A 27530-nucleotide genomic window follows, 5' to 3' on the forward strand; every position below is an offset into this window, starting at 1 on the left:
ACAGGACATAACAGAACAGAATAGGAATAGCACAGAACAGAACAGAATAGAAATAACAGAACACAACATAATAGAATAGGAATAGGAGAGAACAGAATAGGATAGAAGAACAGAACAGACTAAAAATAGAACAGAACAGAATAGGAATAGGAATAACACGAAACAGAACAGAATAAAATAGTAGAGCAGAAGAAAATAGGAACAGAACAGAACAGAGTAGGACAGAAGAGAATTAAAACAGAACAAAACGGAATAGAATAGGGACAAGCAGGGCAGAACAGAATAGAAATAGAACAGAATAGGAATAGAACAGAATAGAATAAGATAGAACAGAATAAAACCAGAACAAAACAGAATAGGACAGAACAGAATAAGAAGAGAACAAAACAGAATAGTCTAGAATATGGACAGGACAGATTTATTCTATTATTCCTGATGCTTTTTTTACCTCTTCCCCCCTTTCTCTATACCTCTTTTTCTCCTTTCTTTCCCTGCCCCATTTCCCTGCTATCTTTATTTTCATTTGGATTCCTTATTTATTGATTCAATTTCTATGCCACCCGCCTCGCTATCAAGGGGCTCCGGGTGGTTTCCACTACCATGAATAAAAAATAAATAAAACAATATTATGAACATTCTAATAAAATTCTTATAAAACAAGCAAGCCATATCTCCAGCCAGACTGAGGTGGGATCACCAGGGAAGAGAGAGCTGGAGGCATTTAATCATCATTTCTCCCATCCCATGGGAGGTTACAAATGGTTTAACCATAGTTGGCATCACATTTATAATCTACTAGTGCTGATAACCTGGCGTTGCCCGGGTATTTATTTATAGGGGGGAAATGTCTGGACCAAACGTAATTTTTTCCCCCATTTTCATAACATATAATCACATGTATACTATTACATAGCCAATATCATATTGTATTAAGTAGTAATTACATCAGTTCCTCTTGCCATCAACGCCCAGAAAGATAAAAAGCCATTATTAGCTCTTCTGCTCTCCATACACCTCTTTCTTCTACCTCTCTCTTCCCCCTCCTTACCTCCTTTCTTCCCTCCATCATCCTTTTCTACTCTACTTCCCCTTCCTTTCTCCTTCTCCTCTCTCCTCATTCCACTCCTCCTTATTCTCCTCATCTTCCCCCCTTACCCTCTCTCCTATCCCTCTCTTCCTATCTTTCTTCTCTCCTTTACTTCCTCTCATTCACTTGGTGTATTACAGCTTCTGAGCAAACTCCATTCTATGTTGATGGTATTTATGCTTCCATATCAATATACTTAACATATCTTAGTTTTAAAGAAAAAATAAGAGAAGACAGTATACATGTGCAATCATATTACTTACACCTCTCGTCAAGCCTAACATACATCCCTCCCTCCCCCCTCCCCCCCAACCCCCCCAATCTTCCCTCCCCCAACTTCCCAGAACCCATACACGGTATAAATCTTTAACAAAACAATCTAAAATATATTTGAAAAAAGAATAGAAAATTGATAACATCTTTAAATTGAACTTAGCTTCTCCTTGCAAGGCTAACTTTAAACAATTTATATCATTCCTGATCTTAATCATAAGCTATCTGGAATTTCTAAGTCCCACATTTATTTTGAATATAATCAATCCATTTTTTTCAGTCTCGTTTATATCTCTTGTTTGAGTAGTCCTTAAGATATGCAGATATTTTAGCCATCTCGGCTAAATTTGTGACTTTCAATATCCATTCTTGAATTGTCGGCAAATCTTCCTTCTTCCAGTATTGCGCCACCAACAATCTAGCTGCAGTTATTAAACGTACCAAATGTAATTTCTAATGTTGGATTTTCCCCCTTACCAGAGGGAGCCCCCTTGTGGAGTACTGTGGAGCCGTTACCATGGCAATTCCACTGTGTTGTACAGTAGAAGCCATTTTAAGGGAGTACAGTAGAATCCATTGTAAGGCAAACAGGCTGTATCATAACAGAACACCCCCTCAAGGAGTGTTAGGGATGTCTTACTCCCACAGTATTTGTTTCCAGAGAGTAAGTCATCGGTGTACCAAGTTTGGTTGAAATTGCTGAAGGCGTTCCAGAATTATGCTGAAACACACACACACACACACAGACATTTTGATTGATTGATTGATTGATTGATTGATAGATAGATAAATATGGTTGAAATAGATTAGATAGATAGATAGATAGATAGATAGATAGATAGATAGATAGATAGATAGATAATGATAAGTAGATAGATAGATAGATAGATAGATAATGATAAGTAGATAGATAGATAGATAGATAGATAGATAGATAGATAGATAGATAGATAATGATAAGTAGATAGATAGATAGATAGTTAATGATAAGTAGATAGATAAATAGATAGATAGATAGATAGTTAGATAGATAGATAATGATAAGTAGATAGATAGATAGATAGTTAATGATAAGTAGATAGATAGATAGATAGATAGATAGATAGATAGATAGATAGATAGATAGATAGATAGATAGATAGATATGGTAGATATAGATTAGCTAGATAGACAGATAGATTAGATAGATAGATATAGATATAGATTAGATAGAATATAGATAGATATAGAGTACATATAGATTCGTGACCCGACAAAAGCGCGCACGACAAAAGCGCACTGACAAAACCGTGTCGCTAAAACCGAAGTATCATCAACGCGCCAACAACAGCGCGTCGACAACAGCGCGTCGACAGAAGGGCAATTTAAGTTAAGGTAAGGGTTAGGTTTAGGTTTAGGTTTAGGTTTAGGGTTAGGTTTAGGGTTAGGGTTAGGGTTAGGGTTAGGGTTAGGGTTAGGTTTAGGGTTAGGGTTAGGGTTAGAGTTAGGTTTAGGTTTAGGGTTAGGGTTAGGGTTAGGTTTAGGGTTTGGGTTAGGGTTTGGGTTAGGGTTAGGGTTAGGTTTAGGTTTAGGGTTAGGGTTAGGGTTAGGGTTAGGGTTAGGGTTAGGGTTAGGGTGAGGTTTAGGGTTAGGTTTAGGGTTAGGTTTAGGGTTAGGTTTAGCTTTAGGGTGAGGTTTAGGGTGAGGTTTAGGGTTAGGTTTAGGGTTAGGGTTAGGTGTACAGCGCGCTTCTGTCGCCGCACTGTTGTCGGCGCGATTCAGCGCTCATTCATCGGAGCGCTTTAGAACTCGCGGTTTTGTCACCGCGGTTTAGTCGGGCGCGCTTTTGTCGGTCACCCTTTTGTTGGTGAACTGATATAGATTAGATAGATGATATAGAGATAAATAGATACATACATACATAGATGGTTGGTAGATAGAGTAGATATAGATTAGATAGATAAGAGAGATATGATAGATAGATAGCTAAATAGATGATAGATAGACAGACCGACAGACAGACCGACAGACAGACGGATGGATGGATGGATGATAGGTAGATAGATATATAGATTAGAGAGATAAGAGAGATAAGATAGATAGATAATGATAGATAGATAGAATAGATATAGATAGATAAGAGAGATATGATAGATAGATAGATAGATAGATAGATAGATAGATAGATAGATAGATAGATAGATAGATAATGATAAATAGATAGATACTAGATAAATAGATAGATGATAGTTAGATAAATAGATATGGTAGATATAGGTTAGATAGCTAGGTAGGTAGGTTGGTAGGTAGATGATAGATAGATAGATAGATAGATAGATAGATAGATAGATAGATAGATAGATAGATAGATAGGTAGATAGATAGATAGGTAGGTAGGTAGGTAGGTAGGTAGGTACCATATAGATATAGATAGATAATGATAAATAGATAGATAGATAGATGATAGATACATAGATACATAGATACATAGATACATAGATAAATAGATAGATGATAGGTAAATAGATAGATATGGTAGGCATAGATTGGATAGCTAGGTAGACAGACAGATGGACAGACAGACAGACAGACAGACAGATACAGAGATAGATAGATAGATGATAGAGTGAATAGAATCGTAGAATATTTTTTTCTGCAGATTTTTGCCGATTTCTTGACTTACTGTCATTGACAGATGCCATGCAGCTGAGGGAGTCCATGCTTTTGGCTGGGCGTAGGCGCATCTTACCCAGTTTGTAATCTGGAACAGAAAAGGCAGGATTGAACTATAATGTTGATGGCTGACCTTTTCCGGACCGAGTGACCAAAACACCCCCCCCCAATGCAATGCGTGTGCTCCCCTCGCACACGCATGTGCACCCCATGACACCCCTGCCCCCTGCATGCACATGTGGGGCCCCACCCCCACGTATGTGCTGCAAAGAAGCGAAGACCAGCTGGCTGGTGGGAGGCCCGTGCATGCGCGACAGAGCTAAACTGGGGTCACTGCCACAGATTTGTCATCACGGAACTATATCAACAAGTATTTCCTCAATCTCAAATGTTTCTGTTAGGAATGCAGATTTTTATTTTCTTACAAAAACACCCGGGAAAATTCTGGTAATCCTCTATTGACGAATGGTCACTTAAAGAACATTCAAAGTTGCGATGGACTGGAAAAAATAGTTCATACTGGCCAGACATAAAGATTTCAACTTTAGTTACTGTATTTTTCACAATATAAGACGCACCCAGGTTTTGAAGAGGCAAATTAAAAAAAAAGTAGGTAGGTAGATAGAGGGTTAGAGAGGGAGAGAAAGAGAGAGAAATACAGTAGGGAGGGAGGGAGAAAAGGGATAGAGAGAGAGAGAGAGAGAGAGAGAAATAGAGAGTGTGTGTGTATGTGTAGGTAGGTAGGTAGGTAGGTAGGTAGGTAGGTAGGAAGGTAGAGGGATAGAGAGAGAGAAATAGACAGAGAGAAATACAGTAGATAGGTAGGGAGTTTAGAGTTTAGAGTTTTATTAGTATTTGTAGGCCACCCTTTTCCCTGAGGGGACTCAGGGCGGCTCACACAAAACCGGGAAGGGGGAATACAGACATTAAGATAGAAACATATAATAAAATAGTAAGCAACATACATTCATCATTCGGGAGGGGTAACTATCCTTATCCCCAGGCCTGACGGGCGAGCCAGTTCTTCAAGGCTATGCGGAAGGCTTGGACGGTGGAGAGGGTACGAATCTCCACGGGGAGCTCGTTCCAAAGGGTCGGGGCTACTGCTGAGAAGGCCCTCCTCCTTGTAGTTGCCAGCCGACACTGGCTGGCCGATGGGATACGGAGGAGGCCTAATCTATGGGATCTTATTGGTCGCAGGGATGTAATTGGCAGAAGGCGGTCTCTCAAGTATCCAGATCCACTGCCATGTAGGGCTTTATGGGTGACTAATAGCACCTTGAAGCGCATCCGGAGATCGATAGGTAGCCAGCGCAGCTCACGGAGGATAGGTGTTATGCGGGTGAATCGGGGTGCACCCGCAATCACTCGCGCGGCTGCGTTCTGCACTAGCTGAAGTCGCCGGATGCTCCTCAAGGGCAGCCCCATGTAGAGCACATTGCAGTATTCCAGCCTAGAGGTCACAAGGGCCCGAGTGACTGTTGTGAGAGCCTCCCGATTCAGGTAGGGTCGCAACTGGCGCACCAGGCGAACCTGGGCGAATGCCCCCCTGGTCACAGCCGTTAAGTGGTGGTCAAATGACAGCTGTGGATCCAGGAGGACTCCCAAGTTGCGAACCCTCTCTGAGGGGTATAAAATTTGACCCCCCAGCCTGAGTGGTGGAATATTAGCCAAATCTTTGGGAGGAAAACACAACAGCCACTCGGTCTTTTCTGGGTTGAGCACAAGCTTGTTAACCCTCATCCAGTCCATAACGGCCTCAAGGCCCCGGCTCATCACGTCTACCGCTTCATTGAGTTGGCACGGGGCGGACAGATACAATTGAGTATCGTCCGCATATTGATGGTATCTAATCCCGTGCCTGCGGATGATCTCTCCCAGCGGTTTCATGTAGATGTTGAATAGTAGGGGGGATAAGACCGAGCCCTGAGGCACCCCATAATTTAGGGGCCTAGGGGACGATCTCTGCCCCCCCACTAACACCGACTGCGACCTGTCCGAGAGGTAGGAGGAGAACCACTGTAGCACGGTGCCTCCCACTCCCACCTCCCGCAGTCGTCGCAGAAGGATACCATGGTCGATGGTATCGAAAGCCGCTGAGAGGTCAAGGAGGACCAGGATGGAGGAATGTCCTTCATCTCTGGCTCTCCAGAGATCATCCATCAATGCGACCAAAGCGGTTTCTGTGCTGTAACCGGGCCTGAAGCCTGACTGGAAGGGGTCTAGATAGTTTGCTTCCTCCAAGGACCGTTGGAGCTGGAAGGCCACCACCTTCTCAACAACCTTCCCCAAGAAGGGAAGGTTGGAGACTGGACGATAGCTATTAAGAACAGCTGGATCCAAAGATGGTTTCTTCAGGAGGGGTCTCACCACCGCCGCTTTCAGTGTGGCGGGGAAGTTCCCCTCCCGAAGGGAGGCGGTTACAACCGCCTGGATCCAGCCTCGTGTCACCTCACTGCAGTTAGTAACCAGCCATGAGGGACACGGATCCAGAACACAGGTGGGGAGGTACTTACAGCTCTCATGGCCTTGTCCACATCCCCGGGGGTAACGTCCTGAAACTCAACCCAGAGCTGTTCTACTTGGTCCCCCTGTGCCTCGGCTGGAACTGCAAGTCCGACCGAAACCGAGCAATTTTGTCCGCTAAGAATTGGGCATACTCTTCAGCTCTGCCCTGCAAGGGTTCCCCCGCCTCCCTTTTGTTCAATAGGGAGCGGGTTATCCTAAACAGGGCGGCTGGACGGGACTCAGCGGATGCTACCAGGGTGGCTATGTGGGATCTTTTTGCTGCCCTAAGTGCCCTGGTGTATTCCCTGGTGCAGGTGGTTACCATTGCTCGGTTCGATTCGGACTTATCGGACCTCCAACGGTGCTCTAGGCATCTCCTCCGGCACTTCATCTCCCGGAGTTCCTCGGTGAACCAAGGGGGTCTCCGGGATCCGCCGCCTCGGAGGAGCCGTAGTGGCGCAATCCGGTCGAGGGCCTCCGACGCTGCCGAGTGCCACGCAGCAGCCAGAGTCTCCACCAGACTGTGGGCGAAAGTGTCAGGAATAACCCCTAGCTCTGTCTGGAACCTTGACGGTTCCATAAGACGCCTGGGGCGGAACCACCTGGTCGGTTCCTCCTCCCTACAGTGGGGGTTTGGCCTCCGGAAGTCGAGCCTCAGTAGGCAGTGGTCTGACCACGACAGGGGTATGATGTCACTCCCCCTCAGACCAAGATCACAAATCCACTGCTCCGAGAGAAATACAAGGTCAAGCATGTGTCCCGCTGAATGGGTTGGGCCTCGAATTACTTGGGTCAAGCCCATGGCTGTCATGGAAGCCATGAACTCCTGCGCCCCATCAGAGTTTTCACCGAGCGACGGCAAATTAAAGTCCCCCAGGACCATCAACCTAGGGAACTCAATTGCCAGCTCGGCTACCGACTCGAGGAGCGAGGAGAGGGCTGCTGCAACGCTGTTGGGAGGCAGGTACGTTAGCAGCAGACCCACTTGACCCTTGAGGTCCCACTTTAACAGCAAAGACTCACACCCAACAATCTCCGGAGCAGGGACCCTACGAGGAACTAACGACTCCCGGATAACAGCGGCCACACCCCCACCCCTTTCCTGGGCTCTCGGCTGATGCAGCACCTGAAATCCTTCTGGGCACAGCTCTACAAGGGGGACTCCTCCCTCTGGGCCCAGCCAGGTTTCAGTAATACATGCCAGGTCTGCCCTCTCGTCTAAAATTAAGTCCCGGACGAGAGGAGCTTTATGTACAACAGACCTGGCATTTAGCGACAACAGCCTGAGACCAGGGTCCTGACTGCTTGCGCCATCTGGTCTTGGAGTGGGACTCCTAGGGCCGGAAGGAGGGATCTCTGTAATGTAGCGAACCCTCCTTCCCCGGTAATGGCCTGCCCTAAAGTCCCCGCCGTATCTGCCCCTCCCTGTTACGACCGCAATACCCCGACCCTCTCCCGTGTCTCTGGTCCCCTCAACCACCCCCGTGGCCCCCGCAACTCCCGGCAGGTCCTCCGAATCACGCATACTCATACACTCCCCCAAACAGTCCCCACGTAAAAGTTAAAAACACAAAATTTACAACAATATGATCATAAAAGTGGGACATTCATTCATCTCAAGCGTACCTCATGCATAGCCCATGCAAAGAAAGAAGAGAAAGATGAAAGAAAAGAAAGAAATTATAAATTGCGCAAAAATTAATTAGTTTAAAGTGCGAGTAGTTCTGGGAAGGTCCAAAAAGTCCAGGATGGTTGAGGAAAGGAGAGGGCCTTCTTATGTACTGTAAGTACCCCCACTCGTCCAGTAGTGGCGCTATCTGTGATAGCAGGTCCAAGGCGGCATCAGGCAACGATGGCCGTGGCAGATGAAAGTGCAGATAAAAGGGCAGATGAAAATGCAATCCAAAAAGTCCAAAGGCCGCACTCCGGGAGGAGTCAAATCTCAAACAGCAAAAGGCCCTGCAGTGGCGACGGCCCAGTGGAGGGGAGAATGCACCGACAGGGGAGGCCAAGCCGAGGGGAGAGGAAGGGGGGTGCAATAGCAGCAGATGAAAACAACCTCCCATTCTCTCCCAGTGCTGTCCCAGGCTGACCGCCTTCTCCCTGGGGCGATGGATAGTCCAGTGCAAATCTAAAGCCTCCTCACAGTCCTCACGGTCGGGAAGGCACAGCTGAAAGTGCCGAAAAAGCTGAAAAACGCCGCCCAAAGGCATCATACGAGGGCCGCCTGAAAGCGGCGACCCAGCTGTTTGTTTCTTCAGCTGTTTGCTTCTTCTTCAGGTCCCCTGGAGCTCGCTCTCCTACAGGAACCTCTTCCCGCACCAGCCTAAGAGAAACTGCAGTGGGAGCGGCAAAAACTAGCCATCCAACCTAGCCACTTTGATGTTGGAATCCAGCTACCCCTTCCTCAGAGCGAAGCGTAGCGCAGATGTCAGGGGAGGGAGGGGAAAGGCTGCAGCGGCGATGGAAAGCCAGCCGCTCGGTTCGCCTAGCCCTGATGACAGCCCCTAAAAGCCGAGCCGCCGCGTTTTCAGGAACGGCCACAGCAACCAGAGACACAGACGAGGCAGAGAAAGTAGCAGAAGGGGGGGGGAGATTCTCTCAGCCAGCAGATGGGGGAGAGTCGAGGCTCTCTCAGGCCAGCCGGGTCGCAAACGAACCTCCAAACAGTATTACCCAACGTCTCCAGCCAAGTTGGGCCGCGACGCCTTCCAAACGGCACCCGGGCGGCGTCTTTAAAACGCTTCTCTGAATCAGCTGGGCCGCGGCGTCTTCCGGGCACCCCCGAACGGCGTCGGCGTTTTTCTTAAAAGGCAGCCTTGGAGAGCAATATCTCTCCAGTCCGCTGCCAGCACCAGACCCCCGAGAAATCGCTCGTGCCCTGGTCTCTCTCTAGCTCTCTAGGGAGAGAGAGAGTAGGTAGGTAGGTAGGTAGATAAAGGGATAGAGAGGGAGAAATAGAGAGAGTGTGCATGTGTAGGTAGGTAGAGGGATAGAGAGAGAGAAATAGACAGAATTACAGTAGATACGTAGGGGGAGAGAGAGTAGTTAGGTAGGTAGATAAAGGGATAGAGAGAAATATATATATAGAAAGAAATACAGTAGGTAGGTAGTGGGAGAGAGTGTGTAGTTAGGGAGGGAGGTAAATAAAGGGATAGAGAGAGAAATAGAGAGATAGAAATACAGTAGGTAGGTACAGTAGGTGGAGAGAGAGAAATAGAAAGAGAGAGAGAAATACAGTAGATAGGTAGGGAGAGAGAGAGAGTAGGTAGGTAGGTAGATGTTTCCAGGTGTATTTATCCATGTGCTGGAGAAGGAAATCGCTGACAATCTGCAGCACCTAAGACTTTATTTCTGCTGGCACAGCAGAATCTAATTCTCATCAATCAGTTAAAGAGCTTTTCAAAAGGGGGAAAAAAGTTTTTGCAGTCTGCAAACCTCCCCAAAAATGGCCTCCCCTGGGCTGCAGAGACCAGAAACGGGCCCTGGTACGCCCATTTTTCGCCCTTTCAGAGCCTCTGAGTGGGTCCCGCACTTACCTGGCATCCAAAATGGTTCCTGGGAGGGGATGGGTGGGATGGGCGGGGCCAGCCAGTCCTTGCAACCACCAGTTCGGCCAGGAGTGGGGCTTGTGCGCGCCCATGCGCAGTTCAATTAAAATTGCTTATGTGCAAACTGATAGGAACCCCCCTCTGGGTTTGGCAAACCAGATTAAAATTAACATCCGGTTTGCCTTAACTGGTCCAAACTGCTGAATCCCACGCCTGGTTGTGGCGCAGATTGCTCTGCTCCATGCATGCATGGATTTTGTCTGGACAAGGACCAGGTGTCTCTTACCTTTGTCTTCCGCCTTATTTAACTTGCGTTTGGAGTCATGGCTGGATCGTCCTAGGTTGAAGAAGGACCTCCATTTCTTGGCCTTGACGGATCCTTTTCTTCTGAAAAGAGGCGGGATTCAGGTTACAAAGGATGCTGAGGGGGAAAGCCAGGCATTTAGAGGAAGCTGGTGAGGCTATCACCAAAAAACCTTGGAGGTCTTCTAGTCCCAACGCACTGCCTATGGAAGGAGATCCTACACATTCCAGGCATTATTTCAGCTTCATGAGATGGATACAGGTGATCAAGGAAGGAAGGACAAGTTGAAAAAAAGGAAAGGAAGGAGGGAGGGAGGAAGAAAAGAAAGACAAGTTGGAAAAAAGGAAGGGAGGGAGGGAGGGAGGGAGGGAGGGAGGAAGGAAGGAAGGGAAGATAGGTTGGAAAAAAGAAAAAGGAAGAGAGGGAGAGGGAGGGAGAAAGAAAGGAATGAATGAAAGAAGGAAAGGCAGGTTGGAAAAAAGAAAAAAGGAAGGAAGGAAAAAAGGAAGGAAGGAAGGAAAGAGGTTGGAAAAAAGGAGAGGAGGAAGGAAGGGAGGAAGAAAAGAAAGACAGGTTGGAAAAAAAGAGGAAGGAAGGAAGAAAGAAAAGAAAGACAAGTTGGAGAAAAGAAAAAGATGGAGGGGGGAAGGAGGAATGAAGGAAGGAGAGAAATAGAGGGAGGGAGGAAGGAAGGAGAGAGAAATAGAGGGAGGAAGAGAGGAAGGAAGGATTACATACCAGTTCAAAATTGGGAAAGGAGAATGCCAAGATCATATACAGGACAGGTGGCAAATACATTTAACAATAAAATAAAGAAATTGCTCCTTAGCTATTTGCCTCCATCGGGCCTTGAGAAAAACTGGACTAGAAACCCCAAAGGTTGGAATTCAAATCACTTAAGCTGCTGCCAGGGAAGGTGGGTTAGCTTAGTGGGCAGCAGGAAAGTAAGGGGCTGAACCGGGAGGCTCTCACAACAGTCACTCGAGCCCTTGTGATCTCTAGGCTGGAATACTGCAATGTGCTCTACATGGGGCTGCCCTTGAAGAGCATCCGGCGACTTCAGCTAGTCCAGAACGCGGCCGCGCGAGTGATCATGGGCGCACCACGGTTCGCCCATATAACACCAATCCTCCGTGAGCTGCGCTGGCTACCTGTTGATCGTCGGGTGCACTTCAAGGTCTTACTTACCACCTATAAAGCGCTCCATGGTAGTGGATCTGACTATTTGAGAGACCGCCTCCTGCCAATCATCTCCCTGCGTCCCATCAGATCGCACAGAGTAGGCCTCCTCCGAATTCCATCCGCCAGTCAGTGCCGACTGGCGACTACGCGGAGGAGAGCCTTCTCAGTTGCTGCTCCGACATTATGGAACAACCTCCCCGTGGAGATCCGTACCCTCACCACAGTCCAGGCCTTCCGCACAGCCCTTAAGAACTGGCTATCCCGTCAGGCCTGGGGATAGGATTACTCTCACCCCGCCCGAATGTTGAGTGAATGTTGTGTTTTTATGATCAATTTTCTTTTAATCACGATTCTTTTCTTTTTAAGTCTTGTCTTGCACTCCCTTCCCTTCACTGTTGTAAGCCGCCCTGAGTCCCCTCAGGGAAAAGGGCGGCATATAAATTTTCAATAAAATCTAAAAAATCTAAAATTGCCAACTGGCAATTCAGCTGGCTGAGGGCGAGGAGGGAAGTGGTGATGCGAGGACCAACCTTGAGCCATTGTGAAGAGCTGTTACGTTGCCTGGGTAGCCTTTTGTCCAATATGAGCCAAGACCCTGGCTCTGATCATGGCTGGAGCAGTTAACAATAGCAATAGCAGTAGACTTATATACCGCTTCATAGGCCTTTCAGGCCTCTCTAAGCGGTTTACAGAGAGTCAGCATATTGCCCCCAACAATCTGGGTCCTCATTTTACCCACCTCGGAAGGATGGAAGGCTGAGTCAACCCTGAGCCGGTGAGATTTGAACCGCTGACCTGCTGATCTAGCAGTAGCCTGCAGTGCTGCTTTTAACCACTGCGCCACCTTGGCTCTAACAGTTATATGGACGATGGAGATGGTGGGGAGCTGACTGTCAACCATAATGCCAGGATGAGAGGTGAAAGCTCAGCCTAAACGTGGTGGGTGAGCAGGAGGTTAAGGCTGACCCTCCTAGAAGAGGGGATGGATCCCTCCCCCTTTTTAAAAAAAGGTTTCTTTATTTTTATTTTCCCATAACCACTCTTACATCATTTGTGTCATCTGGGTACAATATGTGTGTAATCATATTTAACAGTTACATCATTTAAAATCTATTTTTATCTTACCTTTACCTTTACATTTTAATTGCCTTTTAATTCATCTCCTCCCCTATAATTCTACGTTCTTTTCCAAATTATTCTATTTTCTGTTTCTTTTTGTCTTTATTCATTTTTATCCAGTGATAAAAACATTCCCATAGCTTAAAATTCTCTGATTCTTCATTCTCTTTCATTGCCAACGTTAATCTGTTCATTTCTGCACAGTCGGATTTTTTTTTTAATTACCTCTCCCTCTGAGGGAATTTTTTCCACTTTTCCAATTTTGTGCAAATACAATTCTAGCTGTAGTTATTACATGAATAATTGAATATACATTTTCTTTACTATATTTCTCTGGTAAAATACCCAACAAAACAGTTCCAGTTTTAAATCATTACGCTGCTGTATCATCTTTTCCAACCGCATGCAAATTTTTGCCCAATATTTTTTTGCCTCTGCACATGTCCACCACATACGATAATATGATCCCGACATCTGGTGACACTTCCAAGACTTGGCTGGTTTATCTTTAAACATTTTTGCCAATCTTTCTGGTGACATATGCCATCTATAAAACATTTTATACAAATTCTCTTTATACGATGTTGCCATTGTTAATTTATAGTTCCCTTCCCATAATTGCTGCCCCTTCTCAAGTTCTATCGTATATCCAAAAATTTTTGCCCATGATATCATTGTTTCTTTTACTTCTTCTTCTAACTTAACACGAAGTAAATAATTATATAATTTTTAATCATTCGCTCTTCTGTTTCCTGGGAGTATTTCATCCAATTCTGTCAACTCCAAATAGAAATCATAAAGCTTTTCATCTTTTTCATCTCTCCATCGTATTTGCAGCTTTGCATGCCAAACCATATCTATCCCTTGTTCTTCTAACTCGTTTCCTTTTTAATTCTCCCTTTTCTGATAAAATGTCTTTATATCTAATGATATATCTAATGCACCTAGTCATCCTTGTGAGCTATCAACGTTTTTATTTACAAAATTTATTGTATTCTTTCAAATTCCTTTGGCCTTGGTTGATTTATCTTTGACCATTTCTGCCAATCTTTCCGGGGATCCCTCTCCTTGTAAGTAAGACAAAACCAGGGTGGTCCTCCTAGTCTCCTCTAGATGTTTGCTACAGTAGGATCATCGATTAGAAGAGACCTGGGTTAGGAGAAGCTGCTCTTCCCTTGGAGGGAGCCGAAGAAGACAGAAGAGATAGGCGCTTACTTGCTTTCGTCAAGATCGATGATGGTGTGGTAGGGTCTCATCTGGGGAGGGCCATCCCCCTGGTTCAGCATCGAGGGCACATTGTAGGGCGTGCAGTACTCAGGTAGGACCCCTGGTGACAGAGCTAGCAGGGATCTCCTGATGGCCTCACGGGTGCCACCTAGGAACAATGACAAAGAAGATCCAGATTTAGGTACGCTTATACAGGATAACAGAGTTGGAAGGGACCTTGGAGGTCTTCTAGTCCAGCCCCCTTTGCTCAAGCAAGAGACCCTTACAGAATAACAGAGTTGGAAGGTACCTTGGAGGTCATCTAGTCCAGCCCCTTTGTTCAAGCAAGAGACCCTTACAGAATAACAGAGTTGGAAGGGACCTTGGAGGTCTTCTAGTCCAGCCCCCTTTGCTCAAGCAAGAGACCCTTACAGAATAACAGAGTTGGAAGGTACCTTGGAGGTCATCTAGTCCAGCCCCTTTGTTCAAGCAAGAGACCCTTACAGAATAACAGAGTTGGAAGGGACCTTGGAGGTCTTCTAGTCCAGCCCCTTTGCTCAAGCAAGAGACCCTTACAGAATAACAGAGTTGGAAGGGACCTTGGAGGTCTTCTAGTCCAGCCCCCTTGCTCAAACAAGAGACCCTTGCAGAATAAAAGAGTTGGAAGGTACCTTGGAGGTCATCTAGTCCTGCCCCTTTGTTCAAGCAAGAGACCCTTACAGAATAACAGAGTTGGAAGGGACCTTGGAGGTCTTCTAGTCCAGCCCCTTTGTTCAAGCAAGAGACCCTTACAGAATAACAGAGTTGGAAGGGACCTTGGAGGTCTTCTAGTCCATCCCCCTTGCTCAAGCAGGAGACTCTTACAGAATAACAGAGTTGGAAGGGACCTTGGAGGTCTTCTAGTCCATCCCCCTTGCTCAAGCAGGAGACCCTTATAGAATAACAGAGTTGGAAGGGACCTTGGAGGTCACCTAGTCCAAACCCCTGTTTAAGCTGGAGATTTAAGGTTTAAGGTTTTAAGCCATCATTCTGCACAAATGGCTGCCCTGTCTCTTCTTAAAAATCTCCAGTGATCTCCAGTGAGCACCCACAACTTCCGGAAGCCAGCCATTCCATTCATTGCTCCACCTGTCAGGAAATTTCTCCTTAGTTCCAGGTTGAATCTCTCCTTGATTAGTTTCCATCTGTTGCTTCTTGTCTTGCCCTCGGTTGCTTTGGAGAATACATTGACTCCCTCTTCTTTGGGGCAGCCCCTCAAATATTGGAAGACTGCTCTCATGTCGCCCCCAGTCCTTCTCTTAGTTAGACTAAACACATCTGGCACCTTCAACTGTTCATCCTACAGCCAATACCTTAAGTCAAGTCTGACACTTAGGCAAGAAAAACCCAAAGGACACCTATAGAGACTGGGAGAAATCAGGCTTAATGGCAGTGACTGGGAAAGGGATCTTGGAGTCTTAGTGGACAACCAGCTAAATAGGAGCCAGCAGCCAAAAAAGCCAATGCAATCCTAAACTGCATTAACAGAGGGATACAATCTAGAACAAGGGAAGTCCTAATACCACTCTGTAAAGCTTTAGTAAGGCCACACCTAGAGTCCTGCATCCAGATTTGGTTCTCAGATTCTAAACAAGGCGTTAAGACTCTAGAAAGAGGGCAGAGAAGAGCAACCAGGATGATCAGGGGGCTGGAGGCTAAAACAGATGATGGACGGTTGCAGGAACTGGGCCTGGCTAATCTAGGGAAGAGAAGGACCAGGGGAGACAGGAGAGCATCTTCCAATATTTGGGGGGTTCCATAAAGAGGAGGAAGGTGGTCAAGCTATTTTCCAAAGCCCCTGAAGGCCAAAGAAGGAACAATGGATGGAAACTGACCAAGGAGAGATTCAACCTGGAAATAAGGAGGAATTTCCTGACAGTGAGAACAATCCACCCATGGAACAGAAGTTTCCTTCAGAAGTTGTGGAAGCTTCATCCCTGGAGGCTTTCAAGAAGAGACTGGACTGCCCTCTGTAATAGCAATAGCAATAGCAGTTAGACTTATATACCGCTTCATAAGGCTTTCAGCCCTCTCTAAGTGGTTTATACAGAGTCAGCACATCGCCCCCACAATCTGGGTCCTCATTTCACCCACCTTGGAAGGATGGAAGGCTGAGTCAACCTTGAGCCGGTGAGATTAGAACCGCTGAATTGCAGATAACAGTCAGCTGAAGTGGCCTGCAGTACTGCACCCTAACCACTGTGCCACCTCCTCTGTAAGGAAAGATGTAGGGTCTCCTGCTTGGACTAGATGATCTACAAGGTTCCTTCCAACCCTGTTAATCTGTATGATCTAGGCTCCAGACCATCATCCTATTTGTTGCTCTTCTCTGCAATATCTTTTTGAAAGCCGTCCTGTTGATTAAAATCCAAGGGTGGTCTTATAAAGCGGTACTAACCCTTTCCATGATATTGAAAACTACCCCTTGGTTGAGGAAGCCTAGGATTGCATTGGCTTTTTTGGCTGCTGGCTCCTATTTAGCTGGTTGCCCACTAAGACTCCAAGATCCCTCTCCCAGTTACTGCATTTAAGCCTGGTTTCATGCAGTCTATATGTCTACTTGTCATCTTTCTTGCCTAAGTGCAGGACTTTACTTTTCTCTACACTGAATTTCATTTTGTTAATTAGGACTCAGTGTTCAAGTCTATCAAGATCCATCTCAATCCTGAGCCTATCTTCTAAGGTGTTGGCTATAGGATACCAATAGCAATAGCAGTAGACTTATATACCGCTTCATAGGCCTTTCAGGATGAACAGTTGAGGGTACTAGATGTTTCTAGTCTAATTAAAAGAAGGATTGGGGGGGATATGAGAGCAGTCTTCCAATATTTGAGGGGCTGCTGTAGAGAGAGGAGGGAGTCAACGTATTCTCCAAAGCAACCGAGGGCAAGACAAGAAGCAACCGATGGAAACTAACCAAGGAGAGATTCAACCTAGAACTAAGGAGAAATTTCCTGACAGTTGGAGCAATTAATCAATGGATTGACCTGTCTCCAGAAATGGTGGGTGCTCCATCACTGGAGATTTTAAAGAAGAGACTTTGCGAGCCATTTGTGCAGAATGATATGGGGTCTTTTAATCCCCCCCCCCGCATTTCCTGACGTTGCACGGAACGTTGTGGGGAAGAGCCAAAGGACTCACTGCACAGAGGAGCATTTCCAAATATCTGCTCCACGTGGGTCAGGATGAACTCCACCACTATGGACTGGATCCGGACTTCCATGAAGGCTGCAGTGCCATTAAAACCAGAAGCTTCTATGTCCTTGGACCTGGGAAGGAGCAGAGAGGAAATGGAGGCGTCAGGAGAAGAAGATCAAAGGAACAAAGGAAAACCTCCTTCTCTTCTTCTTTTTTTAAAAAATAATTTTTATCCAACGCTTTTTAAACATTAAAATCACAACTGCACTTTTACAGCTTTACGTTATCGTTATTTTCTTTTCCTGCTTTCAAAATTTCCATTCTAAGGCCTCTTGTTTTATACATCTGCCTCCTTATTTCATATTTACTCATTTATATTATATATTATATACAAGGTGGCATGGCAGGGTTGCTGCCGTTTCCAGCGACTCAGGCCGTCAAATCACTACCGGTCCTGCTGAACCGTTCCGAACCGGTTGGAACCCACCACACACAGATCTGGATCCCAGGCAGGTGGCTTGTTGTGATTTGCATGGAAGATAACGTGGCTTGCCCCCCCTGCCCCCCAGGCGAAAGGACCCTAAGGGGGTCCAGATTGGAAGCCGCCTCTCTTACCTGAGCAGGTTGGGGGCCCAGACAATGGCGAGATTCCGGGCGTGCATGTTGGTCTGGGAACTGAACGAAGCCATGTGGACCAGGTGCTTCATGAGGAATTCCAGGGTTCTGGTGGCAAAGGGGATTCCGAAGAAGAGACCGGAAGAGGAGAAAATCAGAAGGTGGGATAGGAGGATCAGCCGGTCTGTGACGGGAACCTCTGGACTTGCCACTTACGCCCGTTTTCCCAGCGAGGGAAGGGGTTAGTTTCTTAAACTTACAGAAACTTCTGCTCCTCCCCTTCTTCCCCTTCTCTTCCTCCTCCTCCCCTCCTCCTCCTGCTCCTCTTCCCCTTCTCCTCTGCCTCAATTTGTCCTCCTCCTCCTCCCCTTCCTTCTCCTTTGCTTCTCCTCCTCCTCCTTCTCTTCCCCTCCTCCTCCTCTCCTCCTCTTCTTCCTCCTCTTCCACTTCTCCTCCTCCTCCCCTGAATTTGTCCTCCTCCCCCTTCCTTTCCTCCTCCTTCTTTCTTCCTCCCCTCCTCCCTTCCTCTTCTTCCTCTTCCTCCTCCTCCTGCTCCTCTTCCCCACCTCATCACTTCAATTTGTCCTCCTCCTCCACTCTTCCTCCTCCCCTTCTCCTCCTCCTCCCTCCTCCCCCTCTTCCTCCTCCTCCCCTGAATTGTCCACCTCCCCACTCTTCCTCCTCCTCCTTGTTCCTCCTCCCCCTTCCTCCTCTCCTCCTCTTCGCCTCCTCCTTCTGCTCCTCTTCCCCTCCTCCTCATCTCAATCTGTCCTCCTCCTCCCCTTCCTTCTCGTCAACTTCTCCTCCTCCTCCTCCTGGGAAGACTGAGCCAGAGGCAAACCATGTCCCTGCAAATACCGGTGGTGAGGTGATGGTAGCTCCTTCAGCACTTCCTTGATCTTCTCCAGGCGGCTTTCTTCCAGCTGGATGGCCACTGCTTCCTGGAGGGAGGAGGACGCTGATGGTCAGTTGTCCATTCCATCTGCTGAGCATCCCCATTTCCCCTCCCCCCCTCTAGAGAGGAAAGAACCCCCTGTTGACTCACAATGCTGAACCGTGGGTGCTCAGGGGCAGGGATTAGGAGTCCAGGATGGGCCCAGTGAGTCATGGAAGTTTGAGTGGAAGATTAAAGGAGCAAAAATGGATGCCCACCTCCAATGGGGGGAAAAGTGTCCAAACCTACAATCGCCCAGGGTGATTCTCCCAAGCTCTTATTCTTTCCCATCTACAGACAGAATTTTGCCAGATTAAACACTCTCCAATGGCATTTATCTACTCTGGGAACTATTAGGGAGGGCCTGCCTTCACCCTCTTTCTCTCACATATAATACCCAGGCTACGTTGCCCTACTACCTCATGGGAATCCATCTCCTTGCTACATTCATCCCAATAAATGACCTGTTGTAAATCAAGGGATACCGTTACTATCTGCATCTAGAATATACTATAGGAACTATTAGGGTGGATTCAGGACTGGCCGTAGGTCATAGAATCATAGGGTTGGAAGGAACCTTGGAGGTCTTCTAGTCCAGGGTTTCTCAACCTTGGCAACTTGAAGATGTCTGGACTTCAACTCCCAGAATTCCCCAGCCAGCGAATGCTGGCTGGGGAATTCTGGAAGTTGGAGTCCAGATGTCTTCAAGTAGCCAAGGTTGAGAAACACTGTTCTAGTCCAACCCCATGCTCAAGCAGGAGAACACTTCAGACAAATGCTTGTCCAATCTCTTCTTTAAATCTTCCAGTGTTGGAGCATTCACAACTTCTGGAGGCCAGTTGTTCCACTGATTAATTGTTCTCACTGTCAGGAAATTCCTTCTTAATCCCAGGTTGCTTCTTTCCTTGATTAGTTTCCATCCGTTGTTTCTTGTCCTGCCCTCTGGTGCTTTTGGAGAATAGCTTGACCCCCCCGTCTTCTTTGTGGCAACCCCTGAGATATTGGAAGAAGGCTATCACATCACCCCTAGTCCTTCTTTTCACTGGACTAGACATTAACAGATTAACAGAGTTGGAAGGGACCTTGTAGATCATGTAGTCCAACCCAAGCCCAAGCAGGAGACCCTACACCCTTTCTGACAGGTGGCAGTCCTGTCTCCCCTTGAAAGCTTCCAGGGATGAAGCTCCCACAACTTCCGAAGGCAACTTCTGTTCCATGGGTTGATTGTTCTCCCTGTCAGGAAATTCCTCCTTATTTCCAGGTTGAATCTCTCCTTGGTCAGTTTCCATCCATTCTTCCTTCTCTGGCCTTTGGGTTCTTTGGAGAATAACTTGACCCCCTCCTCCTCTCTGGGGCAGCCCCTCAAATATTGGAAGATTCTCTCCTGTCTCCCCTGGTCCTTCTCTTCCCTAGACTAGCCAGGCCCAGTTCCTGCAACCGTCCATCGTATGTTTTAGCCTCCAGTCCCCTCATCATCCTGGTTGCTCTTCTCTGCACTCTTTCCAGAGTCTCAAACTCTTTTTTATAGTCTGGAGACCAAAACTGGAATATAAAGAAAACGAATCAGTGAAATGAAACAAAGGGCAGCCTGCAAATCATACTTACCGCAAACTTATCATACAGCTGGTAGGTCAGGAGTGGATTGGGCAGCTCCCTGAAGTAAGCTTTGCAAAGGGAGCTCACACAGTGAATGTCCTTCAGATAGACCTCTTTGTTGATTTCAGGATTCCGGTCATTGTCGAACTCCATTCTGAGAAGGATTTAAGGGAGGGAAAGGAAGGGAGAAGGTGGTGGGATGCAGCAAAGATCAGGATCAGAAGATCACAATACAGGGAGTCCTCGACTTACATTACATTAGTTCATTTAGTGACCAAAGTTACAAGGACACTGAAAAAGTGACTTGTGACCATTTTTTGACACTTACGACCATTGCAGCTTCCCCATTGTCAACATGATTTAAATTCGGATGCTTGACAACTGGTTCATATTTATAGTGGTTGCACACTGGGAACAGCTGCTCTTCTGCCTCACTTATCTCTGACTCCGAATGCAGCTGATAACTGCCAAACGGCCCCGGCCCCCTCTCTGCCTCCGACACAGAGCCCTTCTCAGAGCCTTCCCCAGACTCCAGGACTGGCCCAGGTTCCTCCCCAACCCTCCCCACTGTCTGAATCTGCCACCAACTCCGCTGGACACTGGCGGGCCATAACAGATTATGGCAGGGGTGTCAAACTCAAGGCAAAAAATACAGTAGGTTTTCTCAAAACTATGCACACATGAGCACGCAGCAAACCGATTGTTAAACTGGTAGGATCCCACCCCTGGACAAGAGTTACACGACTATCAAGGAAATGGTGGAACAGAATCGTTTAAAAAAAAGGATGCAAAAGGAAGGACAGAACGAAATGTGAATGACAAAAATTAATAAAAAAAATAGCCATTCAAAAAAAAATAAAGAAAAAAAAATGAAGGCCTGGCTCGGAGGCCTCCCCAGCTCCGTTTTCACCGCCAGAGTCACTGCAAGCCGATCCTTCCCTGTTTCCAGGATGGCCTCGTGGGCCAGATCTAAGCGCCTTGAGTTTGACACCCCCGCCCTAATCTGTTGTGGTCCATCAGTGGCCAGCAAAGGTAGGCAGCAGAGTCGGATAGTGAGGAGGTTGGGGAGGAGCATGGGCCAGTCCTGGAGGCTGGGAAAGGCTCGGGCTCTGTGTCGGAGGCAGAGAGGGGGCCAAGGCCTGGCAGTGATCAAGTGCCTATGGAGCTAGGCAACAGTGAGGCAGAGGAACAGGTGGCGCATGTTCCCAGTGTGCGCATGCGCAGAGCTGCCAGAAGAAAAGAACAACTCAGAAATCAGGGTCGATTTGGGAGTAAAGTCGCCAGTGGAAGGTGAATGGCCCGGTTCACCGACAAAAGGGCGAACGACAAAATCGCGCCCGACTAAACCGCGGTGACAAAACCGCGTGTTCTAAAGCGCTCTGACGAATGAGCACTGAATCGCGCCAACAACAGCGTGGCGACAGAAGCGTGCTGTAAAACTAACCCTAACCCTAACCCCAAACCTAAACCTAAACCTAAACCTAACCCTTACCTTAACTTAAATTGCCCTTCTGTCGACTGAAATCGCCCTTCTGTCTCCGCGTTGTTGTCGCCGTGCTGTTGTTGGCGCGTTGATGACATTGTGGTTTTAGTGACGCGGTTTAGTCGGGCACGGTTTTGTCGTTCACCCTTTTGTCGGGTCATGGAATGGCCCCTCCCAGAGGAATTAAAAGAGGAGCAAAAATGGAGGGGAGGGGGCTTTTGCAGGAAACAATTCGTTGGTTTGTTTCAGGAGTGTGAAGATCTGTCCGTGAGTCCCAGAGACTCTGTGCCCAGAGTCTTCCCTTGCACAGCACCTCATTTGGGAAATGTTGACATGGCAGCTTTCCAAGCCTGATAAGGTCTGTGGTCATAAATACTCCTTTGAAAGGCTGTTTGCCAGGCCTTGGCTGAATGTGAGTGAGAGGAATTCACATTTGTTTAATAAAAGGGGTTTTGTCGGGACTAGGACTCTGCCTCCTGCTTTTGCGGGAAGCCTAGGTCAGAACATAATCCTTCTCTTCATTAGATTAGACGCATCCCAATTCCTGAAACTGTTCTTCATATGTTTTAACCTCTAATCCCCTTTGTTCCTTTTCTCTGCACTCTTTCTAGAGTCTCAACATCTTCTTTTGTATCATGGTGACCAAGTCATGGCAATGTGCTCTCTCTCTTAGTTTAGAGATCCTATAATTTGGTACTCAAATCAAAACTGATAGTCCCACCTTTACCTTAATTTCTGGGTGTTTGAAGAGCCTCCGGAGAGCCGGTAGATGCCATCTATGATTCCATGCTGTTCCACAAACTCTGTGCAGCTCTTCAGGACGTGGGGAACTGGGGAAGCACCAAGATTCAATTTGGAAATGGTAAATGTCTCCACAAGCCCCCTCTCCCCCAATCAGCTAGGAAAGGCTCATCAATCATCTAAAACACTGGATAATTTCATCCTAAAGTTTCTCCTCCAATTAGGACTTCCTCAAAGTTTGGAAAGCCAGAAAGATTGGCAACCTCTGGAGAGCTGATGGAGCAATCAAAGGCCATCCGCTCACACCTCATCCTTGGTCAACTCAACTGCTCCATCACCATTCCTCCATCACTGGCTGCTAAAATCCCATGGAACACGTCTCTCTCTTAATCCCAAAGGTGCTTTTTCCAAAGGCAACTAGACTTTCTTGGGGTTTTTTCTTTCGAAAACATTTCGTTTCTCATCCAAGAAGCTTCTTCAGTTCATGAATTTCATGAAACTGCTTCAATTTGATTCAATTCAAGCTTCAAGCTGACCTGACCGAAGCCATCTTGGAAGCTTCAGTGTTGTCACACTGGAGCTGAGGGACAGGGAGGGGGGGATTTGAGATAGCTGGGACTTTGTAGTCAAAACAAAATACTTTCTCTTGAGAACCAAGGACATTCTCACACCTAGTCGGAGGAAGGCGGAGTGATGTCACTAGGCAACAGGCAGTGCCGTGATTGGACCATGTGGCTGATTGTTTTGAGAAAGTGACAAACTTTTACTTTTCATTAGGTGAAAACTGTGGGAACCTTCAGAGTCGGTTTTCACCAGATCTGTGCCAATATGATATGTCAAATAAAGCTATTCTTTGAGGAATCTACCCTGTTTCCCTGAAAATAAGACCTCTCCTGATAATAAGCCCAACCGGACGTTTGAGTGCATGTGCTAAAATAAGCCCTCCCCGAAAATATTGCAACACAGCAGCAGCCATGAGGTGATCACGCTCTCCGCCTCCTGCACCTCAAAAATTATAAGGCCTCCCTGAAAATAAGGCCAAGCGCTTATTTGGGGGGGGGGGTTAAAAGAAAATAAGACCCTGCCTTATTTTCTGGGAAACATGGTACTTGCCTCACAGTTTTGCTTGTTATGGATCTATTACTTGGAACCCTGATATGAGAAGTCAAACGTTTTCAAAACAAAAGAAAAAAACCAAGAAAGTCCAGTTTTTTTGGGGGGAGAGGGGAAATCTTTAGACAACCTGGATGATTGAGACTCTCCTTAGATATACAGTTTCTCCTGACCTTTTTCTTCGAGGTGAGTGGAAAACAGAGACTGGAGACCACCAAAGAAAATATTTTCCACCGAAAAACACACCTGGCCACTACCTTAAATGCAAGAACATCACACTCTCCTATGAGAATTTCTCTGAAATGTTCTTCTCCAGGAATTCTCGTCTCCAACGACATGAATCTCTAGAACAAATCAACTTTCCACAAACTGAAGGAGGGGGGAAAGAAGAAGAAATCTCTCTGCCCACCACCAAATTTTGGAAGCCCACCAACAATCTTCAGTCATGGTTTTATCATCCCTGTCTCAGTTAAATGTCCCCCATTCTTGACGCCTGGGAGAATTTATTTAGAATTGACTAAGCCAGAGGAACCAACCATGTGTCTTCTACAAGAATGGGTCTCAACCCTGAAGACAATAAGGTGTAGGGGACGGATCTTTGACTTCCTCCTGGGTGGAGAAAACCCAGAACCCTCAGTTTCAGGTTTTTCCTAGATGTGCCAATATGACATCTCTAATAAAATGGAACTTTGAGGAATTGGAAGCCTTGGAGTCTTCTTTCATTGGGGGTGTTACTTGGAACCCTGACAATGGAATCATAGTAAAGAATCTGGATAGATTCAGGACTGGTCACATTATAAGGTTAGAAGGGACCTTGGAGGTCTTCTAGTCCAACCCTCTGCTCAAGCAGGAGACCCTGTATCATTTCGGGCAAATGGTTGTTCAATTTCTTTTTAAAAACCTATTTTGGAAGGAAGGGAAGGAAGAAATGGAAGGAAGGAAGGAAGGAAGGAAGGAAGGAAGGGAAAGGAAGGGAGGGAGGGAGGGAGGGAAAGAAGGGAAGGAAGGGAAGGAAACAAACAAACAATGAAAGCATTGGAAGGGACCTTGGAGGTCTTCTAGTCCAACCCTCTGCTTAAGCAGGACACCCTGTATCATTTCAGACAAATGGCTATCCAGTCTGTTCTTAAAAAACTTCCAGTGACAGAGAAGGGAGGGAGAGAAAGGAAGGAAGGAAGGAACAGTGGTGGGATTCAAATGATTTAACAAGCGGTTCTCTGTACTAATGATTTCTTTCAATAACCAGTTCACCAAATTGCTCAGAAAGTTAACAACCGGTTCTCCCGAAGTGGTGCAAACTGGCTGAATCCTGTCACTGGGAAGGAAAGAAGGAAGGAAGGAAGGAAGGAAGGAAGGAAGGAAGGAAGGAAGGAAGGAAGGAAGGAAGGAAGGGAGGGAGGGAGGGAGGGAGGGAGGGAAGAATAGCAGAATAACAGAATTGGAAGTCTTCTAGTCCAACCCTTTGCCTGGCCAGGAAATCCTATACCGTTCCAGCCAAATGGCTATCCGACATCTTCTTAAAGGCTTCCAGTGTTGGGGCATTTACAACTTCTGGAGGCAACTTCTGTTCCACTGATTAATTGTTCTCACTGTCAGGAAATTTCTCCTCAGTTCTAAGTTGCTTCTCTCCTTGATTAGTTTCCACCCATTGCTTCTTGTCCTGCCCTCAGGTGCCTTGGAGTTGTCCAGAGTTGGCCCCTTCTTCTCTATGGCAGCCCATCAAGCATTGGACTTGAACACCCAGAATCCCCCAGAGCCAGCATAGATGGACTTCCACTCCCAGCACATCGGCTGCCTGGGAATTGAAGTCCATACGCCCTAAAGCCACGCAGGTTGAGATGTCACTGCTCACGTGCCACCCATGAGCTGCTCATGAGTGAGCCAGCACGGTCTCCCACTGGGCTTCCTCCTTCAGCCTGAGCATGCGGGTGGAGTCCCTGCATGATTTCATTTCTGAGCCAGAGACAGGAAGTGAAAGACAGAAAGCGACCTAGCAATAAAAGATGGTGCTGAAGACATCAGCCTCTTTATGTTCATGTTGTTGGGTCATCTCATGGCCTTCCCAGGCTGACTGGTGCCCACTGCTTTTCACTCTACTTTCTGCTCACGAGCTCAAGATTTGGGGAGCCTGACCTATTTTGCTGGGTTATTGTTACAGTGAACATATAATTGAGCCAAGGTGGCGCAGTGGTTAAATGCAGCACTGCAGGCTACTGCTAGATCAGCAGTTCAGCGGTTCAAATCTCACCGGCTCAGGGTTGACTCAGCCTTCCATCCTTCCGAGGTGGGTGAAATGAGGACCCAGATTGTTGGGGGCAATATGCTGACTCTCTGTAAAACCGCTTAGAGAGGCCTGAAAGGCCTATGAAGCGGTATATAAGTCTACTGCTATTGCTATATTGCTATGAGGGAGATCCCCCTGTAAGATCCCTTCGGTTCTTGAAGAAAATGCAAGACAAACATCTAACAAGTCACAACTCAATTTCTTTCTCCTTGGAGACGTGAAAAAAGCTACTTCTGCTGTGGTTGTCTTCTGTGGTACAATTTTACATGACTCTACAGCCTCCCCGAATATCAGTAGCTTAACAAAACCTTTCCTGACATGTTATTTACCTCGGGAATTACACGCAGGGGGAAACAAGGAAGGATGTAAATCATTGGGGAAAGGACTCCACCATGAATGTGGAGTCCTAAATCCGATCTATGTTTACAGAACTACAGAATAACAGAGTTGGAAGGGACCTTGGAGGTCTTCTAGTCCAGCCCCCTTGTTCAAGCAGAAGACCTTACAGAATAACAGAGTTGGAAGGGACCTTGGAGGTCTTCTAGTCTAACCCATTGCTGAAGCAGGAGATCCTTACAGAATAACAGTTGGAAGGGACCTTGGAGGCCTTCTAGTCCAACCCCCTGTTGAAGCAGGAGACCCTATACTATTTCAGACCAAAACCGTCTTCTTCAAAACCTTCAGTGACGAAGCACCCAGAGCTTCTGGAGGAAAGCCATTCCACTGATTAATTGTTCTCACTGTCAGTTAATTTCTCCTTAGTTCTAGGTTGCTTCTCTCCTTGGTAGGTTTCCATCCATTACTCCTTGTTCTGTCCGTAGGTGCTTGGAGAACAGGCTGGCCACCCCCCCTTCTTTGTGGCAGCCCCTCAAACACTGCAAGACTGCTCTCACGTCCCTCTTCAATAGGCTAGACATAGGCAGCTCCCTCAACCGTTCGTCTAACGAGGCATTCTGGTAAGACTACAACATCAATCACGACAAGGGAGGGATTGGCTTGTTTACGACACTCAGCTGTCCTTAACTGCATCTTTGCTCAACCACAATATTGATGCAACCGCTCCCAGGGAGTAGGCCTGGGACAACAGCCCAAACAAGGAAGTTACAAGAGTTGTAGTAGACTTTCTTTTCCTTCCCTCCTTGCTAGCTGGGCTGTTAAGGGCCACCTCCCAGATGACTTCCTGTGTGCCGCACAAGTTGTGCACAAGGAAGTAGGCCCAGGCCCAACCCAGCCTTTTGTGTAACTCAGCGCCCAGCAAACAACAGGTGTAACTCTCTCCATCAAATGCTATTTCCCGTCTTGCACACAGTTCATGCCCTAAATGTTGGAGAGAAGATGAGGGAGGGAGTCTCAACCTGACATCCTTCAAAATGGGCTGACTAGGGTGCCAACACCCAGGGAGAACAGCCATGCAGGCTGGAGTGGCAGGAACTATGAGGTGAGCAGAGGAGACACTGTGGGAAGAGGTTGCATCAACTCAAGGACCGTGCTTCGTCTGGGAAGAGTGATTGACAGACGCTCGGTCCCAACATTTTTAAACATGTAGGGTTCTGACTAGTGGGGAAATGTGCAGTTTGGTGAAACCTCGGAGTGTCTTAAAATGTTGACAAAGACATGGCAGGCACCAAACATCCGTCTCTGTAATACTTCTGATTTTGGAACTTATTCCTTTGGCTTTTGGGAGAAGGTTGCTCAATCTTGACAA

General features: G+C 46.8%; 1 protein-coding gene across 1 annotated transcript in view; it reads right to left on the reverse strand.

Moving 5' to 3' along the window:
* ARHGAP30 (Rho GTPase activating protein 30) overlaps positions 1 to 27530 on the reverse strand; it is a 46268-nt gene that overhangs the window by 12429 nt on the left and 6309 nt on the right. The window contains exons 2-9 of the mRNA XM_087703052.1: positions 22415 to 22517; positions 20214 to 20358; positions 18533 to 18615; positions 17675 to 17782; positions 17063 to 17190; positions 13892 to 14051; positions 10358 to 10458; positions 4023 to 4100 (exon numbers count right to left, since the gene is read on the reverse strand). Of these exons, the coding sequence (XP_087559178.1) occupies positions 4023 to 4100; positions 10358 to 10458; positions 13892 to 14051; positions 17063 to 17190; positions 17675 to 17782; positions 18533 to 18615; positions 20214 to 20358; positions 22415 to 22517 (906 nt within the window). The remainder of the gene's footprint in view (positions 1 to 4022; positions 4101 to 10357; positions 10459 to 13891; positions 14052 to 17062; positions 17191 to 17674; positions 17783 to 18532; positions 18616 to 20213; positions 20359 to 22414; positions 22518 to 27530) is intronic.

Source organism: Thamnophis sirtalis, unplaced genomic scaffold (genome assembly GCF_051295495.1).
Source record: "Thamnophis sirtalis isolate CommonGarterSnake01/CBP01778 unplaced genomic scaffold, rThaSir2_p1.2 scaffold_19, whole genome shotgun sequence".
Lineage (NCBI taxonomy): Eukaryota > Metazoa > Chordata > Lepidosauria > Squamata > Natricidae > Thamnophis > Thamnophis sirtalis.